General features: G+C 36.8%; 1 protein-coding gene and 1 long non-coding RNA gene across 2 annotated transcripts; one reads left to right on the forward strand and one right to left on the reverse strand.

Annotated features, from left to right (window-relative positions):
• The first annotated feature begins 172 nt into the window (after positions 1 to 172).
• Positions 173 to 21,782, forward strand: tnn (tenascin N). The gene is made up of 15 exons (XM_060873410.1): positions 173 to 390; positions 3,401 to 3,767; positions 4,072 to 4,446; positions 7,532 to 7,795; positions 8,316 to 8,498; positions 9,081 to 9,170; positions 13,668 to 13,931; positions 15,265 to 15,528; positions 16,348 to 16,478; positions 16,589 to 16,727; positions 17,129 to 17,280; positions 17,479 to 17,575; positions 17,861 to 18,025; positions 18,136 to 18,299; positions 20,931 to 21,782. Exons 2-15 carry the CDS (start codon positions 3,404 to 3,406, stop codon positions 21,051 to 21,053), a joined length of 2,775 nt encoding a protein of 924 aa, XP_060729393.1. The 5' UTR covers positions 173 to 390; positions 3,401 to 3,403; the 3' UTR covers positions 21,054 to 21,782.
• Positions 3,723 to 13,063, reverse strand: LOC132847919 (uncharacterized). Its single transcript, XR_009648676.1, has 3 exons — positions 12,990 to 13,063; positions 5,422 to 5,457; positions 3,723 to 3,787 (listed from the first exon to the last, which is right to left on the reverse strand). It is a non-coding gene; the product is annotated as an uncharacterized LOC132847919 (long non-coding RNA).
• Positions 21,783 to 22,403: the final 621 nt, after the last annotated feature.

A 22,403-nucleotide genomic window follows, 5' to 3' on the forward strand; every position in this document is an offset into this window, starting at 1 on the left:
TACACATCAGAAAACCTGAAAAAGAATTTCTATGAAAAGTGACCTGCTTGGGGGTAGTGTGGGCAGCGGGTGACAGGGCTGGGGGTATTAATGCAATGTTTGAAGAAACGATTCGTTCCAGACAATGTTGAGTTGTGGAATGCCTCACATTATCTCCCTCTGTGATCCCTGAGCTACAGAGAGAGGAACGCCCAGGGTGCCTATTGGCTCAGGGCTGCTCATTTAAACTGTGAGAGGGATTTTTTGGAGCTAGAGGACTCTCTGTAATACTCAGGAGGGCCAAGTCCGAGCTGCTCGACAGGTGCTCACTGCAAGTCACTTTGAATGACAGTAAGAGGCTCTTGTACTCTGACAGACTAAGGAGGGACATTCAGAATTCAGTCTACAGCGGTATGATCATTTTCAATTCTGGATTTAAAACTCTCTATCTGGTTGATACTATAATCATTTTTATAATTAAAAGTTTTAGATTAAATTTTGATTAAACAAGGAAGCTGATGAATGTAAAGCATGAATAATATGCTGCTTATACAGTTTACATGCTATTTCTTATTTTAAACACAATTAATATGACAGTGTGATTTGTCTTATGCTGACTGCTTATATAATTAGTGGAAATTTGGATATTTTTACTTTTGCACATCTTATACAACGTGTTACATTATTTGCACTTAACACAGTCCTGATTACATTAGCATTTATGCTGTTGATATGTTGCACTGTGTCCTAGAGTCTTGCTATTTTTTTCCACTGTATCCCATGGAATAGAGGATAACATTATTAAATATCATTAATAATTAAATATCTTATCACTGAATTATTGTAAAGAGAAGGAGCAGAACTAATGTGGTCTAAAGATAATGTTTCTTAGATTGTTGTCTGCTCTGTTATTATTTGCACTTGACTATAAACATGCAGGTTTACACACTGGAATTCAAACACGAAGCAAGCTTTTTGCTCTTTTGTGTCAGAGTGGTCAGTTTTATTTATACACATTTTCCCATACATTACATCAATGTGGTAACAAAACAGAACCAAAAAAGCTTTTTTGAGTTATGCTGTTATTAAAATAATAACAGCATTTTATGCTGTCCCTCAGTGCAGAATGTTAATGCAGAATATTAACTAAATACAAAATGATGAAAATAATTGTGCTAGTGTCTAGAATGTAAAAAGCTGTGTTAGGTTAACTGGGTGATTTGGGGGGTCGATTACTTTGTCATGGAAGTCATGGTTAAGTCCCCAGTGTTACAGGCTTGGCAGGGTATATAATTCAGCATCTCGTATACTAGCATAATTACTTTCAGCTTTTTCCACTTGAAGACCAGAGAGGAAATGCACCAGTGTAAAATATTTGTAGCTGCTTTTAAACTGCCTAGTGGCATTTTTCCAGATCATGAAGACCCTCAACTTGCAGGACCCAAGCTCTGTTTCATAAAGCATAAAGCAAAAGAACAGAACAATTTTGAATTGAATCTTATACCTCAAGAGACAAGGGGGACAAAAGTGTGGATGTTTTCTTCTTACCTCTCTTCTGCTAGTCCCTTTTAGTGAGAGAATGATGTTGTCCTTGAGCTTCATTTGGACCTATCCAAGAGGACCATACATACAGTACATCAATACATCAGCCATTTATCTCTAGCCATTTTACTGTCTGTATCTCCTTTGAGCTTGTGCTGTAGGTGTTAACCCGCAAAATTCTATCACCTTACATAGGGTTTCGTATTTCGCAGCTTGTTGACATAGGTATGAGACTGAAGTGTAATTATTTAGGACTGGAATGCAGTCTATATGCAGCTCTCAGGTGGCTTGCTGACCCTGAACAGAGCCTAAGACCATTGTAGGCAAATTACAAGAGCAGGCACCGACAAGGCAACCTCTCTCAAAAGAAATGTGTCCAGCTTTGCTGAGCTCATGAGTTGTGTCCTTAGTGCACTCAGTCAACGTGGAAGATAAATTAAGAAAATGACAATTTAGGGTGCCAGTATAGTGACCTGCCCCTCTGAGCACGGGCAACTGTTGCTATTATGATCATATTTGTCTGAACCATTTTAGGACAGAGGTTCAAGGCTTTTATGCTGGCAGCTAGACTTTTGTTGATCTCTGGGGACTGAGAAAAACTTGTGGGTCTCAAGTGATCCATCTTTAGGAAAAATAAAAGGCAGTAGACTGCGAGCATCAAATAAAAATTGTGGGAAATGAGGGATCACTAAACAGTTCCTCTGATTGTTCATTGTAAGTTCTGATGGGCATGTAGCTGAGGATTTTATGTGGACTCCAGAGATACTATCTACTCAATTCAGTCTAATCAGCTATGTACTACTCTGAACCAGCACTGATGATTTGTACTTACTTGGGCAATCACATGTGAATATTCCATAAAATGCATTCATCTTCTACTTGATGCAAGAGCACACTTTACAGCTTTTGGCCATTTCACAGTTGAAATTTCACATTACGCACATTGTGTTATATTTTCTGTGCTCCTAATATGTCCTTGATGATCAAAATAAATAGTGCAATATGCTAGAAATAGAATGACTTGAATGATGTATATTGTAATTATTAGATTATTTCCATTATATTTTACCCCACATCCATAAACCATATACTAACCATATATTATATTACATACAATGAATTTGAACAGTTTATGAAATCATTATAAAACCACAAAGGTCTTTATAATACTGGTTAAAGGAGTTGACCAAAGTGATTTACTTATAGATCCTTGCCTTGGGGTCCCATAGGCCCACAAGGACATGTCATTTCTGTGGCAAACTCCCATTCTGTGATGAGCAGTTAATGCACATGTATGCTAAAAATATATAGATATGCATATTTTTTATCTTTCAATGTGCAGTTTTACAGATTTAATGTGCCAGTGTATTATATATTTTATATATCCAAATTGTCTTTGCATTTTTAAAGTAGGGTTAATAAACTTCAAATGCTAATCAAATGTTGCACATATTGTATAATCTTATAAGAAAGTCACCTATTTTGTTTTTAATAAAATATCCTTTAATACTGTATATTCCTCTTTTGTGTAAGGTTAATAAGGTATTAGTATGACATCACTGTTTTTAGAAATGACATAATTCAGTTAGAAAAGGTTCCATACTTCTTTAGACTCTTGTGTGGCTGTGGTTGTATAATTAAAGGTTCAGATGGAATATGCTAGCCAAGCAAAAGGGTTGCTCAGTTCTTAAAGGATAAGACATTTCATGAGTAAAATCTCCTTAACCACATTAAACATAATAAAATGTCTGGATCAACCATCTAACTTTATTGCTCATGTAATAAGGCATGGTCCCTGTGCATAAAGTCCAGTATTTGGTCTAGCTCTGAATTTCCACACAGATGTACATCGGAAATTGTTGGTGTGTTTCTTCCACAGGTCATGATTCCCAGGCTAAATTGGCTCCAATTGCTCCTCTTTGGGATCCTGGGTGTAGTCTCACTCGTTACACAGGCGGAAGAGTCTGAGAAAGCAGTTACATTTAGCCATGTGTACAAAATTAACTCTGGTTGTAAGCAGGACACAGTTTTTCCTTCACATGACCAAGCATCAGATGATCAAGTCATGGTGGTGGATGGAGAGAAGGACATTGTTTTCAAGCACAATATTAAGTTGCCCTCATCTAGCTGCAACTGCGCTAATTCTGAGGAATTCAAAGCCCTGCTATACCGTGTCAATGGTTTGGAGGAGGAGGTTACCTACCTGAAGTCCCAGTGTGCTCAGGGCTGCTGCGCAGGAAGTTCAGGTATTTTCTAACAAGCACACCTGAAAATGATTGCTTTGTCCTTTATTCCTGATTTGTTAAGTCAAATATACCCATAATTTGCATACATTTGTTGAACACAGTTTTGCCATATTCCCCTCTGAAAATATTTTAACGTATGCTAAATACATTTGGGCTTGAGATCAAAAGGTGAATATGAGAGTAAAGTTTATGTTATGTTGTCTGTCATTACTGCAGAGGGAGTAACTGCAAAAAATATCACATTACAATCTAATACCTTCATTATACTGCTATGAACTATGTAATTTGACCTGCCTTCCATTAGGTGTGGACAAAAGCTGTAGTGGCCATGGTGTATACCAGCACAACACCTGCAGCTGCAAATGTGATGTAGGCTGGGAGGGTCCAGACTGCTCCGTCTCCACTTGTCCGGATAATTGTAACGATAATGGCTACTGTGTAGATGGACAATGTGTTTGTCACACTGGTTACACGGGCCATGACTGCGGTCTACTCACATGTCCAGATGACTGCAATGACAAGGGCCACTGTGTGGATGGCAAGTGTGTCTGCTTTGAGGGCTTCTCTGGAGACAATTGTGGCATACAGAAATGCCCAAATGACTGCAAAGAGAATGGGCGCTGCATTGATGGACAGTGCCTCTGCGATGAGGGCTTCTTTGGAAATGACTGCTCTATGGGTAAGGTTTCTTTAGTTATATCCCTACAGGCGGTGATTTTAGATACCTGATAATTCTTACCTAACATTGTTGGATATGTTATTTGTAGTACGTATCTCTTACAGATGTAAAGGGTTAGACAGCAGCAATGTGTGCCTTGGTAACAAATCCAAACCCAGAACTGTCTGTACCCTAGTCCTATACATTATCCCAAAAATATAGGACTAGCATCCTATGAAATATCCTGTACTTCATTTAAGGTTGTGGGAATCACTCTCACAGTGAAATGTTAAACCCACAGTTATGGTTTAATGGCAATCCATGCAAAACAAACACAGCCGAAAACACTAACACTTTGATCTTTTGTGAAAATACAGAGACCAAATGATTCTAAATTATATAAAAATGCAAGGAGTAGCTAAATCTGTGACTCAGAACATTGGATTTGATTGGCAGATTTTATGTAGATCACAGATGAGAAGCAAAAATTGAATATAAGTATTAGAAATATCAGAAACTGCTTGTAAAAGATAAAAGAATGTTGAGCATAAAATTGGGATATTTATATTTTTTGTAAAATTTAACTTTGACAATTTTACTGTTTCTGTTCTAGCTAAAAATGACAGTCCATTGACATTTGACATACAGTATCTGTGTATATGGCGTCCTGTGATGGACTTTTTTCCCTTCCGGAATGAATTATCCAGCTTTGCACCCAGTGTTCTACAGATTGGCTCTAAATTCACCATGAATCTGACCAGGTTAAAGTAATTACTGAATATGAGTGAATTAATGAATTACTTTATATAGCATTTTAAATATTAGACATTGTCAAAAAAATAGCTTGACAAACAAATTCAGCTGTGGAATCAATTATAAAATGTGTGATCATGCTACATTACAACATGTTATCTTTTATTTATTGCCTTATCTAATCATCTTAGAAGTCTAGTATTCTTTTAAGTTAAACATACTGCAAAGGTCAAAAACACATACCTGAGGTAACTGTACAGCATAAGTGCCTCTTGGTACCTTCATGAATATGAAAAGAAGCAGTTTTCAGTAGCAGGACTCAACTGTCCTCCTGCAGTTAGCTACTGTTTCAGTTTTTTCCTTTCATAAGGAAAGAGGGCCTCAAGGTAGGAATGCACTGATATGTGATCTTCAAAATAATATTGGGAATGGCATGTAACTTAGAAGAAGGATACTGTATACTGTCCATGTTAACACTTGTGGGTCAGACATCAATTGAGTCCATATGAGTGAAGAGCAAGCATACCCTGAAGCATTGCAGCACCATCTGAAATGCTAGCTGAATTATAATTCCAAGCACATGACACTAATTGAGCTAGCATGGTATGTGATGTTTTAACCTGTCAATCATTTGTCAGTGATTTTTCTTTCTTTTCTTTTACAACTACAGCAATGCATCAAACATATGGTTTGATGCATTGCTGTAGTTGTAAAAGAAAAGAAAGAAAATGGCATATGGCATGGTACTAATCAATGTTGACTTGTATAGTACACATAATTCTAACAATACATCCAAGCAGTTGTTCACATGACCTCAGAAACCTGTTGATTTATGATATTTTATATTGCGACTGTTTTCAGTAATAATATCTAAAACAATTGGTCAACATTTGAGGAAGCACTTAAGGAGCGCAGGGAGGCACTGAACCAATTTCAGGTCAGCAGGGAAGCCACAAAATGACTTACAAATAAAGGCTCTGAAGTTGAGAAACAATTAAATAGAATTTCTATCCCTTGTCACAGGTGGGATTAATCATTAAAAGTGGAATCAGGAGGGAGCTTTATTCTAAGGTCATGCTGGATTTTATTGTGTCAGATTAGGACTGTACAGATGTGCAGGATTTAGAACACTTACTAAATATACCTACTGGGGCTGTGTAAACAACCCGTAACATCAAACAGTGACATTTTATTGTACTCATGAAACCTAGGGGTTCATAAGGAAAATTAGATGTCTTTAGCCCATAGATGCATGATCTAAATCAGAGTACAGAGGTCAAGCTTCAGAAATATCATTAGTTCATTTACTTCTTTAAATATAGGTACCTTTTATAAAGTTCAAATACAATTCTGCTATGTTTTGCATTCATTTGGCAGAATATTTTTCTTGCACTATGCTTTCTCCAAAGCCATTAGATTGTAATTTATTTATCCCAGAGGCCTTTTGTGGGTTAATATTTAAAGGTGAAGTTATTCCTGGCAGATGCTGGAATGAGACAGGAGTATTAACCGCCACTAAATGAAAAGGCTCCTGCTAAACCAAAGAAAAACACTGACTTCCTGACCTTTCACAATGTGGAACAATGTCCAAACCTGCTGTGAATTCTTTCCTGGTTAATGTGGTCTTCTGAACATCTATTTGCCCCCCCCCCCCTCTCTCTCTCTCTCTCTCTCTCTCTCTCTCTCTCTCTCTCTCTCTCTCTCTCTCTCTCTCTCTGTCTCTCTCTCTCTCTCACACACACACACACACACACACACACACACACACAAACATTTTCTCAACATCTATTCCATAAACATTGTTTTCATGTACTGGAACCCTCCTCTTCATTTCTTTTAGTTTTTGAGTGTGTGTCAGTACTGGTGCATATAATATACTGTATGTATATATCTGTTAATAAGCAACCTCTACCATCACATTTATCCTTTCTAATGAGATGTGGCTTTTATTTACTGATGTTGTTTAGTGTCCGCACTGCAATTATAGAAAAAATTAATTACAGACCCAGTTGCTAGTCAAGATACTTAAGTTACGGAAAGATAGATTCCAACAATGGTGAAAGAGGGAAAAATATAGAAAGGTATCTGGAAGAGGAACAAATAATGGTTAAGGTAAAAAGAAAAATGCTGAGAAAAATGTATTTTTGTCTTCCATAACATGTTTACATAAATCTCCAGCAATGGTAAGTATAAAATGTATAAATGCAAAATAAATCAAAACCCCAGTTATATGTGATACATCTACCTGGTCATTTGGTGGATCTGTAATAGCCTAAAAAGTTTTTTTCACCATGGATATAAAATACCAGCAAAAATAGTTTTTTCTAACATGAATAATTGTTTGCTTCCACAGTAATGGGTCCAAAGGGCCTGCATGTAATCAGGGTGACTGATGTGTCTCTGCTGGTGGAGTGGGAAGAAGTAAAACATGCAGAGTATTACCTGCTCTCCTACTATCCTTATGGAAATGAGGGAGCCATCAAGGAAATCCGTGTTCCCAACACTGAAAATTCCTATTTGATCACAGGCCTCAAACCTGGAGTTACCTATATTGTTCAAGTGCAGGCTGTCATCAAGGCAATCAGCAGTGAATCTGATCGCATCACAGCCACAACAGGTAAAGAGCACTTATACCCTGTGTCATGTTCACTGTTTGGACCTTTTGGTACTCTTCGGGTCAAACTGACCTGGGCCATTATTGGGTTTTAAAAGCACTCCAGAAAAAAATCACCCTGGCCAAATTACACATTTCATTGATCTTTGAAGTGAAAAGAAGTCAAAATATCATTTGCAGCAAACTGCATGACTGATGATTTTCACTGTTCTAATCTGCATTACACATGATCTGCATGGAAGAATTATCCACAGGAAACCTTACCTGCAACCTCATTGCAAAAGTAAGCTGACTTGAACAACTTAGTAGGACCAGTATGTGCTGTCTGTGTGTGATGAATTTCATGGACTGTCAGTATGGGATACTGTGAGATGTTGTGCTCTGCAAAGAGTTCCATTGTCAACAAGATTAGCAATCTTTTATTAATTAAACTGTATACTGGATGTAATTAATAGCAATATTAGAGATTTCAGACTATTTATATTGTTTTGAATATAAATACATATATTGTGTGTTGGTGCAGATATGTCTGGTGTAGAAGGTGTTCGTGTGCTTGGACAGACAGAAGACTCTATCCAGGTGGACTGGCAGAACCCAGAAACCGAGGTTGATTACTTTAAACTACGTCATGCCAGTCCAGGCAGCCAAGAGGAACTGGAAAACGTAGCTAAGAGCCAGGAGGCTAGGACTGTGCATACTATTATAGGTATAACTCTTTCAGAAGGAGACTGTCACAACCTGGAATGGAAGGAGACAGACCCGTACGCAGGATAGCTTCAAATGATGGGGGTTTAATAAATAAAGACAGACAAAATGACGATAACTAAAACAATACAAATGACGACATTTAACAAGGACTAGACATGACGAGGGGAAACATAACTAATGATTCCGCCCTGCCATCAGCAACGTGGCTCACTTAAATACAATACAGATAATGACTACATTAGGAACAGGTGATGAAACAGGGAGGAGCAGACGAAGGCGGGGCAGACACGTGACAACAACAATAGCACATGGCCAAAAGTCCGGGCTGAATCATGACAGAGACACACTATTATAAAATTACCCCCTCATCCCTGAACTGTTATCACAGTCTGTGTTGATAAATGTGGATTTAATAATGTAGATGTCTTTGTTTTAAAAGACTTTAACTATCATTTCAGCTGTTTAAATATAGATAACAGTACCCTCTGAACTGCATGGGGCATCGAGTAAACATTTATTGTTAGGGCAGTAGGGCAGTTGAGTGAGTGGCAATGGTGCAGTTTTATATTTATGTTTGCAGGTCTTAACCCAGGCACTGAGTACCAGATTACAGTTCAGGCCATCAAAGGAAGCAATGAAGGCAAACCAGCCCATACCACAGGAGTCACAGGTTAGTCATCATTAAAGACAGGGTATGAAGAGCTCAATCAATCAATCAATCAATTTGGCTCCTGCGATGGGTAGGGGGTGTCCCATCCCTGTGTGTTGAGCCGACCAGATGAACTAGTTGTTTCCAGCACTGACGGTCTTGTCTATGAAGAGCTGATGAAACAAATTTCTGCTATATAGATAAACACCACAGGAAAGTATGTTTCTAGTAATATTGTAATTAAAAACTGAAAGCTGTGCGTTTACATATCACATATAGTTACTAACCAAAAAGAAAAGGAAAAAAGCAAGAAAAGAAGAGAAAATTTGCACACATAAAGATGTAAACATGTGCAATGTTACATGTGGGGAAACTATTCTGTAATCATTCATTCATTCATTCATTCATTCATTCATTTTCTACCGCTTATCCGAACTACCTCAGGTCACGGGTAGCCTGTGCCTATCTCAGGCGTCATCAGGCATCAAGGCAGGATACACCCTGGACGGAGTGCCAACCCATCGCAGGGCACACACACACACACTCATTCACTCACGCAATCACACACTACGGACAATTTTCCAGAGATGCCAATCAAACTACCATGCATGTCTTTGGACCGGGGGAGGAAACCGGAGTACCCGGAGGAAACCCCCGAGGCACGGGGAGAACATGCAAACTCCACACACACAAGGCGGAGGCGGGAATTGAACCCCCAACCCTGGAGGTGTGAGGCGAACATGCTAACCACTAAGCCACCGTGCCCCCAGTCTGTAATCAATGATGATTATTTCATTCCTTTTTGGGTAATTAATCTTAAACCAATGTTGTGCCAGATCTCACTTATATAGCATGCACAGTATACCCTTAACTTTATTCTGCATCCTGGATCTGATTCACACTTTTCTTCCTTCAATACCTTTCCATTTGTGAGTGCACTACTGGAACTTCTAATATTCAAATTTTGATAACTTAAACATTTACACCACTTAACCATTCTTATTTAAATCATTTCTAACATATTGAGTTTTTTAATAGATGTTTGTATTCTTGAATGAAACTAAATTAATGGTGCTTGCAAAGCAACATTATTACTATTGTGCCAGACAAAACTTCGGCGCGTAACTTGTCCTGCAGCTTTTGTCCTAGACCCATGAATGATGTGTCAAATTGACCGGCTCATTGAGGAGAGGTGTGCTATGACTTTTATAAGCAATCCGAGTACCGGTACTTCCGGTACCGGGTCTCAAAGTGGCCTTTTTTCCCATAGACTCCCATTATAAACTTTGGAGGTTTATAACTCGGCACACTTTTGAACTATCTACAGCAAACTCGGCCAGCTCCTTTAGGGTGATACTCTGAACAAACTTTTAAACTGGTGTACCGACTGGCCTTCCAGTTGTGCCACAGCCCCGCCCCCAATATATGCAAAATCAAAAAACTTTTTACAACATGGACATGTGACATATCAAAACACTCACAACAATGAGGGGAACTTCCTCACGTGTATTTTGATGACATCACGTTATGTCATGTTAGCACAAAATCAAAACACTCAGCACAATGAGAAAAACTTCCTCAAGAGTATTCAGATGAAGTCACACGCTCGTCTCGACTAGCCTCCGGGATTTGCCACATGCAAGCACCATTCACATTTTCTTCAGGAAATGTACATTCTAGTTACTGATTATTGTGCTTTTCACAGTACAGTTTATTACTAATGATTTCCTGCTGCAATAAATCAATTAAACAGCTTTCTTGACTGAGGAAACCCAGTTCCCATACCGCCACCCAACTCTCTCATTATTATTATTATTATTATTATTATTATTATTATTATTATTATTATTATTATTATTATCATTATTATTATTATTATTATTTCTTTAATTCTTTATTTCTTTATTTCTTTATTTCTTTCTTTCTTTATTTTTAAACTTTACTTTACTCAAATATGTGCTATTCTTACACGGTATCAAGACCAACACAAGCCAAAGAGCAATCCATAATTCTGGGTAACTCTAGTGAGTTTTTGGCCAGTTATGGTAGGTTGTGACATGACATATTTAAAAAATTACCTGAAAAATTTTGATAACACTAAATGCATATTTTCATATATTTCAATCATTGACTCAAAATAAGTTAACATTTTCCTGTAGGAACATTCAAATTATTTTCAATATTCATTGTACAGCTACTATATATGAAACATATCTTCAGCCAGCATACTAAAAAATTAATTGAGTTGAAATTAGTTAGTGCTTGCTATCTTATTGATAGCACCTTTGTACTTTGTATTTATGTTGATCCCCAAGCTCAGCATAAATAGTTTTGATTAAACTCTTCACCAGGTTAACCACATTCTTTCTTAATTTTTCATTGTTCTACTGTAACTATCTGATTCTTAACATGCTTTTGTACTAAAACAAAAAGGAAAAAACAAAGAAAATTATTTGACTTTTAAGTTGAGAATATACATATTGAGAGCCATACTGCCTACTATTAGTAGACAAATGATGATAGGGGAAAAAAATTCTGTATGTACAGTACATACACTTAAAAATGAGATTTGAATATGACAATAGAAACAATCACAATGATTAGAACTGATTTTTTTCTTTAAGTTGTTTCACTGAACTACTGTGTGAAAGTTGTTACTCAAAATTTAAATCGCAGACTACACCACTTCCAGCCCCTGATGGCTCTAGCTGCCATTATAGAGGCTTCATTTAGGCTAACTTTTTTCATTTCCTCACCTGAATCTTAAAATAATGTCCCTTTCTCTCTCAACATAGCCAGCAGTCTTCTACATGTGGAAAAAATGCTTGCTTAGGCTTAGCCTCACTATGCTGCAGTTCATAATGCCTGCAATGTTTAGTTGACCTATTTATGGTATTGTAACACTATTATATGTCTAATGTACAGTAGCATTTTTATAACCGGTGAATTTATGGGCACATCTGTGACCTGAGATGCACAGAACATTACAGCATGTGAAAATATTTACTTAGTAAAAACCTAAAAATAAGTCAGAGGCTTCATAAAGGCTTTTGCAAATGTATCCTTGAGGATAATTCCTAGATTCCTAGTGTTATTCCTGAAGGTCTTACTGCACTATTTTTTCACAGTCTCCAATTCTTTGCATTAATAACACTTGAGTAATTTGGATGCCCATAATACTAATGAATAACTTAAGATATCCATGAATGAGATACATGTACTATAACATGGAAAATAATTTGAGAATCAGAAACCTAAACCTGTGCATTTAAGTATTTAATTTAATGTCGAATGAGAGTTTTTTTTAACAGTGTATAGCCCATACATGGACAAAATACTACTTTACATGAAGACTGTCTGCCATCTGGGACTCTTCATAGTTACACACCCAAGTAATGTCACTTTTTATTCACATCATGTTCTGCCACCTTCACTATACAGTACATTTGCAACACGAACTCATAACCCAGAGTAATCTGCTCTTAAATAAGGTACATGTGTTTTCCATATAGAAAAAGCCACAAGCCCTGTTACACTATTCTTCACACTAAAGGAGGCAGGCATTTCAGCTTCTCTCTCTATCCCCTGCCCTTGTAAAGCTTGACTAGACCTTGAGAGATGTCTTAGTGCAATTAAACACAATTAAATGTATCATCAGTTCACTGTTCTGCTGCCTTTATTCTTATAAAGTACAGCTTTTAGCAGATTTTGCAAGCAAAACAGTAGGTATAGTACACAGTAATAGCATTAACCAAGACACTAAATTGGAAGAAAAAGTGAAGCTTTGTCTGCTTGTGGTTTTTTCAGCAAAAAAGTTTAGCACTTGAGGTTAGTACTTACCAAGAGTATTTGCACTGGCATTCCTTTGGGTTAATGCTACTGTTTGTAGTCTGACTTGCTCTTTTGAATTCCACACCATACCTCAAATCAAGGCAACACAAAACCATGGGTATAATAACAAAAAGCTTCAAGGGATGTTGATCTCACTGTCTTTGGAATGCACAATTTATCAATTTTATAGCTGATAGCATGGCACTGACCTTGCTGCAGTCACAGAGGAATTTCCCAAATGATGATAGCTTTTGCATCCCATCTCACATCCTCTTGTGGCTCATGCCAGTGCTCACTTCACTTTACTTTACTCTGGTAAACCCAGATGCTCACACGCTCTACTCAGTTTCTCCAATTTTCTTATTTTCAGTTTGAACATGAATACAACTAAACCAATAAAAGACCTTCTTGTATTTGTCTGTCAAAATGTGTCTTAAAATGGGAACATTCAAGTAAAATAATTGTTCTAAGGAAATGTACAGTATACAGCATAAACTATTGTGGGTTTCTTGAATGAAGTATAGATTTTTACAATGACTAAAACAATGTGCACACAAAAAGAATAATCAGTTTACGTAATCAATGCCATGTCTATAGAACATCATACAAATCTTAAAAAAATGTACTATAGACTGAATTTCACTCACACTATTGTCTCATAATTAACACGATCCCTTTCTTTTCAAGACATTGATTCTCCGAATAATCTGGTCACAAGAGATGTAACTGAAACTACAGTGACTGTGATGTGGGACAAGGTCCGTGCTGAGATTGATGGTTACATATTGAGCTATAGCTCTGCTGAAGGCTCCAGCCAGGAGATCCAAGTGGGAGCAGATGCCACTTCATATATTTTCACATCACTGAAACCTGGGGTGGTGTACACCATCTTCCTCTGGGCCTACAATGGTTCCCGTTTGAGCAGGAAGAGCTCTACTGAGGCAGAGACAGGTAAACTTATTCTTTGCTTGTTTCCTATGTTGAGGGATCTCCTTACAGTTTTTCATCTTTCACATTCACACTCTGAAATGGAAGTCATTTTTTCAGTTAAATTTTTTAGCCTTCCTAGGTTTAATCTTAAGATAGTTGACATTTCCTCTGTAACAAATTTACAGTTGCTGAATGGATAGGACTTCATCTTCTACTTATCTCCTTGAGATTACCTGCTTATCCCTTGAGCCCAAATTTATGTTGAGCTTGAGCTGGCCCTCAACTCTTCAGAAACAATGACATGTTGCAACTATATTCACATAATGATATGTGTCTTTTAATTTTATGAGCTTTTACACAGCTTAGATTATGTGAATATATACACATATGTGTGTGTGTGTATATAGATAAAATAACAAGAAGAATTGTGATGTGATGTGGTTCGAACACACACAAACACACACACACACACACACACTACTTCACATCACAATTCCTCTTGTAATTGGCATTAGAGATAAGCTTAAGAATTCACTAAACTTGTTTAAATTAGCTGCTGTAATATTATATGTGAGCAATAGGTTACAGAGAGCAGATGGTACAGATTCAATCAGTGGTAGGTCTTCCTGTGGACTTTATTCTATGTTTGGAAATAAGATGAGTGAAACAGACTATAACTGGTCTCATAACTCAAATGGTGGGACGCCTCATGGATCTGAGAACAGGGAATAGAAGCCTTTCAGGGGCAGACGTGCTGGTGTTTTTCTTTCCTTTTGCTTGAACCCCAACAACCCCCCCCCCCCCCCCCCACACACACACACAAACACACACAAAAACACATACACACGTGGGCATACATTTGAACCTCACACAAGATTGAGGAAAAATACTTTTTTCTCTATTATTTGTTCCATACTTTGAACAGTAAGTTCTTTTGAAATTAAGATAAACAACAAAAAGTTACGTTCAGTGAAGACATTGGTTTAAGTCACAACTGTATTATCAAAATAAAAGATAACTATTGAAAATGTATTCTTTTCCCCCAAACTGAAGTCACTAACAGCAGGCACCTTTACATTATAAACTATGGAAAAAGCAGAGAGCTACGGTAATACAATAAAGTGTTGTGCTTAATGTTTTTAATGTTTTTTATACAAATAAGCTATGACTTTGTCAATAAAACTATATAATATAGTTTGTACAAAGCTTATCCTCCTTATTAAAGTTTTGTTCCATAATAATTGTTTGGTAAATGGATTATATCACTGTGAATTGTGAAAAGAAACATAAAATAAAAAAGAAAATGTTGGGAGATTTTTCATCACTTTTAACATGCTATATATAAATTTTTTAGTCTTAGATGCACCTACTAATCTTGTGGTCAGAGACGTGACGGGGGAGTCAGCGATGGTATCATGGGACAGAGTCCAAGCAGAAGTAGATGGGTACATACTGAGCTATAACTCTGCTGAAGGGTCCAGTGATGAGCTGCGAGTGGGAGCAGACAGCACCTCCTACCAGTTGACTGTTCTGAAGCCAGGAGTTCTATATACAATCTATGTCTGGGCCATCAAGGGCTCTCGCTCCAGCAGGACAGCCACAACAGAAACTGAGACAGGTTTCGGAAATTTCTCTTGTAGTAAAACCCTCAGGCTTTCTGGCAAATCATATAAAAAGAATTGTATACTGTTTTGCTGTAAACTATGGATGGCCAGCCTTCATATTTAAGAATCAACTAACAAAAGTCACAATCCATAATAATAATTGGTTTAAATTAGTTCTAAATCTCTTATCAAGTATTGGGACATTCGGATATGATTCTCCCTTTGGGGATTGCTAAAACATTTATTTCCATATCAAATGATTAGTTTATATACATTATTTGGTTTATATACAGTAAAGAATAAAGAATTGGTGTTTAGAAGTAGATGGTCCTAATATAACTTCTTGTTTCAGTGGCATGAGAAATAAATCCAAACAGTAAGCCTATGATGATTACATTGTGAACTACAGTATTTCTAACTACTCCAGTGAGGAAGTATAAGCAGTTTTTAATAAAAAAATTAAACAATAAAAAATATTGTTTGAACCATACTATATCACTTGGCTGTGGTTGCATGCATCATATCCATAGTGCTTGCTCCATTTAAGAAAAACTAAGACCAAAAATTAACCAAAAATGAGAGGCACCAGTTATACTTCTGGTTATACAACTGGATGTATTTCACATATCATTTTAAACTGTAAATCTAAAAAACTGACACCTGAGTTGTGAAATAAACATAGAAACAGATTGTACAATGAAAATATGGAGACTTGTGACTTCAAATTTTTGTGTTAAACATACTCATCATGCACAGTTCCCCTCATTGTTGAACCTCTTTTGAAAAGCCAATATAAGTAATGTATGACTTCAGTGTTTTATTCATATTTACAGACATTGATGCTCCAAAGAATCTGAAAGCTGTTGATGTTAAGAGGGAATCTGCAGCTCTAACCTGGAAACCTCCTCAGGCTCACATTGATGGCTACATTCTTAGTTACAGGCCTGAAGATGGTAGTATGGAGGTATGTAGACCACTAAACTTTAAATATCTTCTGCGCTGAGCAGCTATAAATGCTCCAGTTCTGCATGTAGATATTGAATATTCTGTCTAGGAAGTTTTTTTCTTTCTTAGGCTGTTGAGAAGAACTTTGTCGCAGGAGATAATAGAGTTGGCCTCTCTGGTCTGGATACGGGGAAGAAGTATATTGTCACTCTAATTGCATATAAAGGTTCAAAGAGGAGTAAAGTGGTGGAAACCATATTTATCACTGGTAAAATATCACAAAACTTTATTATAGTATTATGGTGTAAAGATGCATTGTATAGGTAAATCATTTCAATTATGTTTTTACCCTGAAACAAATTAACCATTTTATTTTACCGGCACAAATAGGAGGGTCAGTGTCTCAGGCTAAGGAATGATAGTCTTTACCAGCTCAGTTACTTGCATTTTGTTTTTAGGCCCTTTTTACTTAGGCCCTAATACTGTAAGTGAGGTATAAAAAATGAGGGCCTAGTAAATAAAAGCTAAAATCAGCATGTTAGGTTTTGCAACTCTCAAGTAGAAATAGAATGTGGTGAATTACAATAACACAGTTCTGTTTTTTGCTTGGCTTGTTTTTATTTTATTGCAGTTATTTTTAAAAGGTAATGCTATTTTGGGGCTTTGCAGTAGGTGCAGCCTATCCTTTCCCTATGGACTGCACACAGATCATGAAGAATGGAAAAATGCAGAGCGGAGTTTACACTATCTACGTTGCCAATGACCGCAATAAGCCGATGCAGGTGTATTGTGACATGACCACAGATGGTGGTGGCTGGATTGTAAGTTGTATTATAAATATATTGTTTGAAGAGATGCAAATATAAAAAGCCCATTCCTTGTGAGAAAAAGACAGTTGATTGTCACTATAATTCATTCATCTTTTATACTGTACATAGTTTTCCATTATGGATGATCTAAACACTTAAATGATGAAAGTAAAAAAGGTGTTTTTGCTCTCTGTCTCTTTCTTAATCAAGGTCTTTCAGAGACGTAACACAGGCAAGCTAGACTTCATGAAGCGCTGGAGAGAATACATGCAAGGCTTTGGGGAACTGACTGATGAATTTTGGCTTGGTACTGAAAATATAGCTATAATAAAAATCTATCAATCTACATTTTGCATTAATATAAAAGTCAAATACAAACATACAATTTGACCTCTTTGGGAACAGTATGATAACATACTATTGCTATAACATGATATTCTTACAGTATAGTATCAAATGCTGTATTTTGTTTTGTTTTTTCGTTTGGTGGTGGTGGTGTGTGTGTGGGGGGGTGTGCTTTGGAGGATGCAAGAAAAAATTGGACTGCAATTTAATATCAGCCACTGTAACTGTGTGGTGTTGTGTTATCTAGGCCTGGAAAACATCCATGCACTGACCAACACAAGCACAATATATGAAGTGCGCTTTGATCTGGGCCTGGGGAGTGAGCGTGCTTATGCTGTCTACGATGACTTCAAGTTAGGATCAGCCAAGCAGAAGTTTAAGCTCACTATTGGCAATTATAGAGGAAATGCAGGTAGGACAGACAACTGTAGCCAGAAAATATATACACCCCAAACTCCAAACTCTAATGTCTGGTACAAATTATATACTAAATTACTTGTTAATGACCTCTTTTTGCCATAGGTGATGCTATGACCTACCACCAGGGGAGACCTTTCACTACTATGGACTCAGACAATGACATTGCTCTGGGTAATTGTGCTTTCACGCATGGTGGTGCCTGGTGGTACAAAAATTGCCACTTAGCCAACTTAAATGGCAAATTTGAGGACAACAGACACAGCATGGTAAGCTTTAGTTAAATAATACCTTTTAAATTAATGAGAAATGTTTTATGTTAAGGAATGTAATGCAGTCTGTGGTTTAATTTGTGCATTCATTGGTGTAATGTGAGAATGGTGAAGAGCTACACTATGGCCAGCAGAGGGCACCATCAAAACAATGTTGCTGTGGTCAAAAACTGCTATTGTTTAACCATGAGATTCATTCTAGTTATAAGGTTAGGTTTGTCTTGTTGAAGTTAGCAACTGTTATCTGATGGAAACTTGAATGCAAAACTGATTGTGTCTGACACACACACACACACACACACACACACACACACACACACACACAGAGAGAGAGAGAGAGAGAGAGAGAGAGAGAGAGAGAGAGAGAGAGAGAGAGAGAGAGAGAGAGAGAGAGTATTAGGTATGCTTGTGATCATATAATGGTTAAGGATGTACTTTGTGTGCACTTAGAGTTCAAGCAGGTTTTCCATCAAGACTAAATATGACAGTGTAACTAAAAGCTAGTGTCAGAAGGCACAGACATGAGTTTACATCCAACCACTTTACCATCTACAACTCTCAGAGTGCCTGATAGAAGTGGAGCAACTGAATCCATCCAGATTATTAAAAAACAAACTATGCACAAAAAGCTTTACTAAACAAATATTATTTCAGCTTGCACTTAAACTCTGAGACTTTGGGTGATGTGTTCATGTCTATTGGTTTTAGTTAGGACTCTAAATGCAGTATTCTGGACTAAGTAGAGCTTGTCTATGTTCTTTTGGAAAATCCAGAAAGTAAAGCATTATAAACATCCGGTTAATAAGCATCCAATGTCTAATGCCCTTCTGTCCTTCTGTAATGTCCTAATGTACACATTCCTCAACATTACTAAGTTGGGGTCTCCCATATGGCTTTCTGTAACATACATCTGTTTGTCATCAACATAACATATGAAGCTAAAACTGTATCCTGACTGATATAATAATATTGTTAACTAGAGGTTTAGTTATCAAATAGTCAGGTTTTATATTCATAGTCTGAATTTTGGCTGATAATTTAAATTTTACAATTGCAATAATTCATAGCAAGTAATTGCTGCTGCATATTCATGGTGTGCATGTTCTAGTGTGCTGAGGATATTTTCCTGTTAATTTTGCCACAGTATAACAAAAAGTTAAAAAATAAAAAAAAATTAAAATTAAAAAATTATTATGTCGATTTAGCAGCACTAAGGGATTTTCTGTAACTTTTTAGGCTTGCCATCCACAACACTTAATAGTATCAATTTACCACCAATGTGAAACTACATTATAGAGAGTGTGCTGAAATGCTGACTATAAGTATTCAATTGCCTGATCGAGTTCTGGACAATTATGCTGGGAGACTATTGCTAAACTGCTCTCCAATAAGAGCTATAAATATAAATGTTTCACATGGTAACATAAAAAAGTGCATATATCACACCTAAAACTGAGAAAAATAACTTTCTAAGTTTCTGTTTCTACATTTCTGTTCAGTATAGTGTATATATATATACATATATATATACAGGGCTGTCAAGTGTCACGCATATATATATATATATATATATATATATGTTACATGCTATGTTTGTGGGTTCGGGTTGATTAACTAGGCCTGTTCTGAGACTATATGCTATGCTGCAAGCAATGAGAGCAACACTTTTCTGAGTGGGATGGACAACACCCTGCCCTTATAATCCAGCTTTTGCACTCAAAAATGCTTCAATTGTCTATAAAGCCCATATTGTTTTTGAGCACTCCTGGACAGGAGTTTAGTGACCGTAACTCGCATTGGGATTGAGCAAGGGCATATTATAGATCCAAACATCACCTTTGCTAATTTAAACACTTCTGCTGTGTTACTCTATGTAACCCCTTTAACTAACAAAGGTGTATATCACTAGCTAATACATCAAAACTACCTTAGGATACTATGCCTTATACTAAGACACCAAGATTACCGTCTATGTCTGGTGATCTAGCTCTGAACAAGGGCCAGGGCTGGTGGAGTCCCATAAGATTTGTTTATCCAGAGCTCTGTACGTGCTGTAAGTGAGCAAACCTGTTAGACATGTGAAGTGTAGAGAATTGGTGCTCCTGTGGGTGAGCCTTACCATTAGCTTTGACTTTATGACTATGCCCCCAAGTTGTCACTAATTCTCTCTGCTGTGAGGACTCTAATGCTGGAGATGGGGGTTTCTATCTCCACCGGAGGCATCCAGACTTTACCCTACAGAAACTTACTTTTTTCTTGACATCCAAGATGTTTGAATGAAACAGCAGTTTTCAACTTCTTCCATTGCCCAATTGTCCGGTTCTGATGCTCACATGATCTCTGTATGCAGTGTACCAGACTATGACTAAGCAGCACGATGCATTGTGGATGCACTATGTGACATCTTTCTCTTATAATCAGTTTAAGCCTTTTGGGATTGATCCAGATGGCTAGCCTTTGCTCCTCAAGTGAATCAATAAGCCTAACTGTCCTTACTTGCTACAACTAGCTGTTCGCAACAGAGGCACCAGTTAGTTGAGAAATAAGTAAGCATGTGACCATGATTTTCACTTCCTGCTGAATTTCATTAGGAGACTTAATTTTAATTTTCTGAACCTTACCTACTAGGGAGTGAACTGGGAGCCATGGAAGGGCCACCTCAAGTCCCTGGACTTTACAGAGATTAAGATCCGCCCAGTGAACACATCTAGCCGGAAGAAAAGATCACTCAAGAGAAGAGAAGCTGCTTAGTGATCAAAATACTGCGAAGCAAAATGACATGATGAAAGTAGAACTTCTGATTAATCAAAGTACCATATTATCACATTTAAAAAAATATGAGTGAAAAGTATCTTTTTTACTGATTGCCGATACTGTACAACTGCACAACTTTATCTTACAAAAATGTTGAAAGGTCAAATGCAAAAAGAAATAAAATCAATATTTTTTATTATATTTGTCACATTTAGCAGTTTTGTACAGATAAGATTATGGCATCATTCCCTGAACAACTGTGGTATAGTTGGCCAATTTATTGGTAGGTGATATATAATTTAAAATTCATACATTCTAAGTTTATTTTATCACCTTTTCCTCATTTTACAATTATTCCAGTGTTCAATATTGATCTTTTCAGAATGTGTGGAATGCTGTTTTTATATATTTGTGTGTGTGTTTTTTTAAGTATCTACTGCAATGATTACTTTTAAATGTTTGACCTAAATGGTGTATAGTATGTATTAGGCCAGTTATTTCAAAAGTACCATATAATATAAACCATATTTGGATATTTATCATTATTATAGTGATGTCAAACTGTCAACTGATGCTCATCTTATTCATTATTATTGATTCATTATTAATATGGCAGAAAAATGGTATGAGTTTCTCAAAAAGTGGCTTTGCATAAACTGTATTAGCACAATATTTTGTAATAGCAATTGTAACTAAAACTTAATAAAGAAAATAAGTTCTCTGGAATAGGTTTCATGATGTACAGTGTGTTACTGGTAATATGCAGGTCACATGCAAGAAGAATAGGTTTTTTGCATATTGAAGTTACTTCAGTTTAATTGAAGCCTCACATAGAATTCTTGTTTTTGGTCCTGTTGCAGTGTATTGCTTTTCTAATGAATGTTACCTCTGACTGCTACAAAAAGCTACCCAGTGTTCTTCACATGTAAAGGCTGTTCAACATAGTCATAATGAATGGACTGCAGATATTAAAGGTAATTGTGTTCTTCATGTTATGAAACAGTGCAAAAGGAGAGCCCTTTTTGTGCTCTGTACCCATGGATACATCAGTATCTATACACCACTGTACCCCCATGTAAACAATTACCATAATACAGACATGACATCACTTAAGTACAGACGTGGAAAAGAACCACAGGCTTCTATTTGGGACAAAATCTAAAGCAGCAATGGTTGATAAGGTCTACAGTAGGCAATTAATTTTTATATAAGGCAGCTTCTCCCTACTTAGTTCTTTACAGTAACATGATCTAAACCTGGAGGCAACCATAGCTGGGAGAAGCACATTAATTCAACAGCTATGTGGGATTATACTGTATATTGGGGTTTTATAAGGACTACAATCAC

This window comes from Tachysurus vachellii, chromosome 7, assembly GCF_030014155.1.
Source record: "Tachysurus vachellii isolate PV-2020 chromosome 7, HZAU_Pvac_v1, whole genome shotgun sequence".
Lineage (NCBI taxonomy): Eukaryota > Metazoa > Chordata > Actinopteri > Siluriformes > Bagridae > Tachysurus > Tachysurus vachellii.

Bases quoted from the DNA above. Each gene is read 5' to 3' on its own strand.
- tnn (XM_060873410.1), top strand. From the start codon at position 3,404: ATGATTCCCAGGCTAAATTGGCTCCAATTGCTCCTCTTTGGGATCCTG. The intron at 3,768-4,071 runs GTATTTTCTAAC...GCCTTCCATTAG, and splicing joins CTGCTGCGCAGGAAGTTCAG to GTGTGGACAAAAGCTGTAGT. The intron at 16,479-16,588 runs GTATGTAGACCA...TTTCTTTCTTAG, and splicing joins CTGAAGATGGTAGTATGGAG to GCTGTTGAGAAGAACTTTGT.